General features: G+C 35.7%; 1 protein-coding gene across 1 annotated transcript; it reads right to left on the bottom strand.

The window, feature by feature from the left end:
- Positions 1 to 853: 853 nt before the first annotated feature.
- Positions 854 to 4,032, bottom strand: LOC132046584 (zinc finger protein GAI-ASSOCIATED FACTOR 1-like). Its single transcript, XM_059437260.1, has 4 exons — positions 3,312 to 4,032; positions 2,796 to 3,192; positions 2,403 to 2,695; positions 854 to 1,924 (listed from the first exon to the last, which is right to left on the bottom strand). The coding sequence occupies exons 1-4, from the start codon at positions 3,448 to 3,450 to the stop codon at positions 1,188 to 1,190; spliced, it is 1,566 nt and encodes a 521-aa protein (XP_059293243.1). The 5' UTR covers positions 3,451 to 4,032; the 3' UTR covers positions 854 to 1,187.
- Positions 4,033 to 4,581: the final 549 nt, after the last annotated feature.

Below are 4,581 nucleotides of genomic sequence, written 5' to 3'. Positions count from 1 at the left end.
ATTTAAGCAAATAAAATAATCGTTTAACTTGTTGAAACTGTAATAATTTAAACTTTGATCTCTTGTGATTTTCATCCACTAATTAATGACTAATCTTTGGATGAAAACAATCCTATAAATTATAATGACTAATCATTATAATGACTAATCTCAGCTTTATCTCCAAATTTACCTCAACGACTCTTACCATCTCCAAGCTTTGACACTTTTTCCCCACTGGTGTTGATTAAGGCATGGTCCTTCTCCTTCCCCTATCTTATCAATCAAATCAATCAATCAAAATATAATAATAGGAGTAATGTATAATTATCACCGAATTTGGTGGCAACAAGGAGTTCGGCAGCTTGTGAGAAAATTGTAGCAGTCAGCCAAATTCTTTTAATAAAGTTGACAATTAGGAACGAACTTGCCGGCTTCATACTTATTAAACATAACATAAAGTTGAAATGGTTCAGAAATGCATTGAATCTGTAAATTACTACAACTTGATTTGGTCCACCACTCCTACCCTAGAGTGATCGCTTCAAGAATTCGTTGGCTGAATTTTAGTTTTCCATGGATTACTTTAAGTTTGGAGTGGAACAGCATTAACACATTCATTATTTAATTTACGTTTCAGTTATGATAATAATAATGCAAGAATTGTTATGTAAATTTGGCCTACTTTAAATGGGCTTCTATTTTAAACACTCTTTGTCCACACATATTACGTATTCTTATTCCAGATGATGCATTACTAAAAAAAAATTTATATTAGTAATGCATAATATTATTAAAGTCAAATGTTGTAAAGGCTCAAACAAAACTTCCCAGTGCCTACATGAGATGCTCTTTAATAACAATTTACACCAGATTAGCCTCCCTTGGTTAAATACGTTACTACTTATACATTTTCACATAACATCTTTATTTGTAATAAACAGCAGAGGAGTTTATGTAGCTACATCTACTGTACAGCAAAAAAAAGGACCTTTTCCTTTTCCTACACAAAGGAGGCAGTAGAACAATCTTAAAAGTGTCAACTGCCTCAGAGCTATGCTCCAAGTCCTTGGGGCTGCGGGCACTGCTTTGGTTGCCAATTTGTTTTGCTGCATCAGCTAAAATTTCATGGTCCTGTACATTATAAAGCTGACCCTTCTCAACTAGAGCAAGTATGGTCATTCTTTCACTGAGAGATGAAGTCGATATCATGAATTTCTTCCCAAGTCTTTCCCACTGAAATCTCCACTACCAAAAGATCCTGCTGCAGTCGCCATGTCGAGATTACTTCCCATTATTAGGGCAGATAATCCAGGTGTTGGACCGACACTAGCTGCCATCCCCAATCCAAGAAGGTCAAGAGTAGGATGCTTGGGACCAAAAACAGAAGGAGTTCCCAACATTAATTCCTTCAGACCAGAACCAGCATCACATGGCAGTCCAAGGCCAAGACCTGCATCGGTATCAATTGGTCTCCCACTCCATTCTTGCTGCCCATTGGAAGACGATGCGTTGGAGGACATAACGCCAAAGCCCCTCAACAACGATGAGCTGGTCGCTGCTGCACCCATCTGAGCTGCCTTCTGCAGTAATGCTGTTGCTGACATGGCTGGTTGTGGTGCTGGAGCATATTGCCTCCGTTCTTGACCAGCTTGTCTAAAAATTGACGAACCGTGACTCATTGCTAGGCAGAGAGATATTGGTTCTGTAGATGAAGGTGGTGCCATCTCAGGAGCCATGGCTCGAAACATATCAGGAAAACCAGGCGCTTGAGATGGCAAACTTCCCGAAGCTGTTGATGAAGCAAACAAGCTTCCGAAAACACTATTGCTAGTAGTACTTACATTACTACAAGAGCTACTACTGCTTGCTACCGCTGCTGTTTCCTCTATAACCTGTTTGGTAGCAGTTCCAGCAGAATTTGGATTTGGATTCTCCCGCAACTCTGTATAGATTGTAGCAATTATAAAAAGATAAAAAAGAAGCATGCTTGTTTAAGGAAACAGAGAAAGTTAAGCTTTTTATATAAAAGAATGTTATCTGTAGCAAAAGGAGATTCAAAAATAGTAGAGTATCCTTTCTTTACAACCTTTAACTTATTTAAGCATACTAGTTATTTCTTTCTTTGGGCAATGATTTTATTAGATTGAATCTTCATTTTTAATTATCTACCAGATATCCTTTTCTTCCTATTTTAGACCCTACTTCTGTCTACAGGATTCGGATTGATTTATAGAAAAGATTAATGATTTTGTACAAACGACTAATACAGATAAGAACAAGGATCAATAAATGACAAAATTAACTAGACTCCAAGATAAAGAAAGAACAAAGTTCTTTTGTTCGGTATGTAACAAACTCAAATGCGACAAACTAAAAATCAAAAATTCAAAATTTCAAACATCAGCTCAAAACAGGTATACCTGGATTCTGAACAGAGGAAACAAATGACATTACGGAAGTTGACGGTGGAATTGCAGGTGTTATTAAAGGCTTTGGAGCTGCCGGTGGAAGAAGAGCTGCTGGTGGGGGTGGTGGTGGTGGTTGAGACTCGGTGGCAGGTGATCGCGCTGGCGGTGTTGACGGTGGTGATGCTGAAGCAACAACTCGTTTGTTCGGCTCCTCATTGGCATTAGGATGTTTCTCTGGCAGTACTTTTGCACTTTCTTGAGCTAATGCATCACAAAATGCCCTGTGTGTGATAAAGCTATCCCTCCTATACATTATTAGCAAATAAAGTTATCAACTTTAGAACTCAAAAAGCATACTGTTGATTTAATAACAGTGAGAAATTAAAAGCAACATAAGGAATTGACCTTGAAAATAAAGTGCCACAATCACATTTATACTCTCTGGTACCACAAATCTTTGAATGAGCTTTTAAATCAGACTGAACAGCATATTTCTTGGAGCACTTATCACATCTCCACTTTTTCTCACCATGTTTACGGCAAAAATGTTTTTTAATTCCAGTCAAATCACCCAATGCCCTTGAAGGATCATGATGAACACAAGTGGTTTCAGGGCAAACATATACTCTTTTCTTCACCTCATTACTTGATCTTTGCCTCAGCTTCCATGGCAAATTATGACCTCTTCTATGAAGCTGCAAATTCTGGTCTCTTTGAAACCCTTTACTGCAAATTTCGCAAACAAATCTGTTCGTCGCCAGCAAAGTTTTAGGTGACAAAGCAATTACCTCTGCATTGGGATCTAATCAAACCAAACAAAAAAAGAAGAAAAAAAAAAACAGAAAAATCCCAAAAAAATCAAATCTTTACTCAATTTGGGAAATTGGGTTTATCAAAAATTGTTGTCTAAACATGATTTACCTGGCATCCCTGGAAGATTACGTTTTTTCTTGCCTGATTCGTTTTGAGGAACTGTTTGATTACCTGAAGAAGAAACACTTGCTTCACCTGAACCTGTAGAATCATTCATGGCTGATGAGTTATCTGGGTCGACTGGCATGATTACTTCTAGGGTTTTCTCTTCTTCTTTTTTTTTTTTTTTTTTTTTTTTTTTTTTTTGGGTTGCTGAAAAGGCAAATCTTTAGAACATTTATGTTAAAGAAAACAACTTTCTGATATCAAGCTTTTTTGGGGTCTTGATATATGCTTGCTTTTTGCCGCATCTATCTACCAGTCAATCTTGCTTTTTTCGTTTTTCGTTTTTCTTTTGTATACCCAACTACTAGTTCTGATCAAACCAAGCTAAATTAGCAAATACCCATAACTTAGAATTAGCTCATAAACAAAACCCAGATTCCAAAATAGCCAAAAAGTCAATCACTGGAAAATAGAGAAAGTCAGTCAACTTTAAGGAAATGGGTTTTGCTTGGTTATAAGGAAAGGTTAATGAAGGAAAACTCTGAACCGGAGATGAGAATGAGAACCGGTTTAGCAAGTCGGCGGCTCGGAAATCTAGAGAGAGAGAGGGGAAAATTAAATGTGAGAAACAGAGACTGCAAAAAGTCCACTCAGTCTTGGGTCTTCACTCTTTACTTTCTAAGAACATGAAGAAAATGAGTATAATAATCAGACAATAGAAAATTATGAATGGAAAACCATACTAGTAGCAAGTACTTGTCGTTACAGTAAAGTAAATAAATGTAAATAAGTATGTCTTGAACTCTGTAGGATAAGGACATCTGCGGTTATTATTAGCGTTTCAACATGAATTTCATCTCATAATTTTGAAACTAATTAGCGTTTGAATATGTATTTTATCTCATAATTTTAAATTATGGTTTGAAATTTCAATTCTTTCAAAAAGATATAATTTGGGGTTTCAAATCATGATTTTAAAAATTTTAAATATAAAATTTGACTCATAAGTTTATATTTTGTAAAAAAAACCTATAAGTGGGTAGATATTTTTAACAATTACTACCACCACTATTTACCAACCTTTATTTCTGTCTATCATGTGGGAGGATTATATTAAAGAGTAATTATATTACTATTCATGTTAAAAAAAAATTCTTATTAAACTAAAGTTTGATCAATTGATGTTGTATTTTCTAGAAAGGCATTCTAGTAGCGTATTAATTTTGTTATGAAGTGTGACTTGCTCATTTGGTAAGATTGTATAAGAATTGAG

The sequence above is a fragment of the Lycium ferocissimum genome, chromosome 2 (assembly GCF_029784015.1).
Source record: "Lycium ferocissimum isolate CSIRO_LF1 chromosome 2, AGI_CSIRO_Lferr_CH_V1, whole genome shotgun sequence".
NCBI lineage: Eukaryota > Viridiplantae > Streptophyta > Magnoliopsida > Solanales > Solanaceae > Lycium > Lycium ferocissimum.
This window is presented reverse-complemented; position numbering and strand designations above follow the sequence as displayed.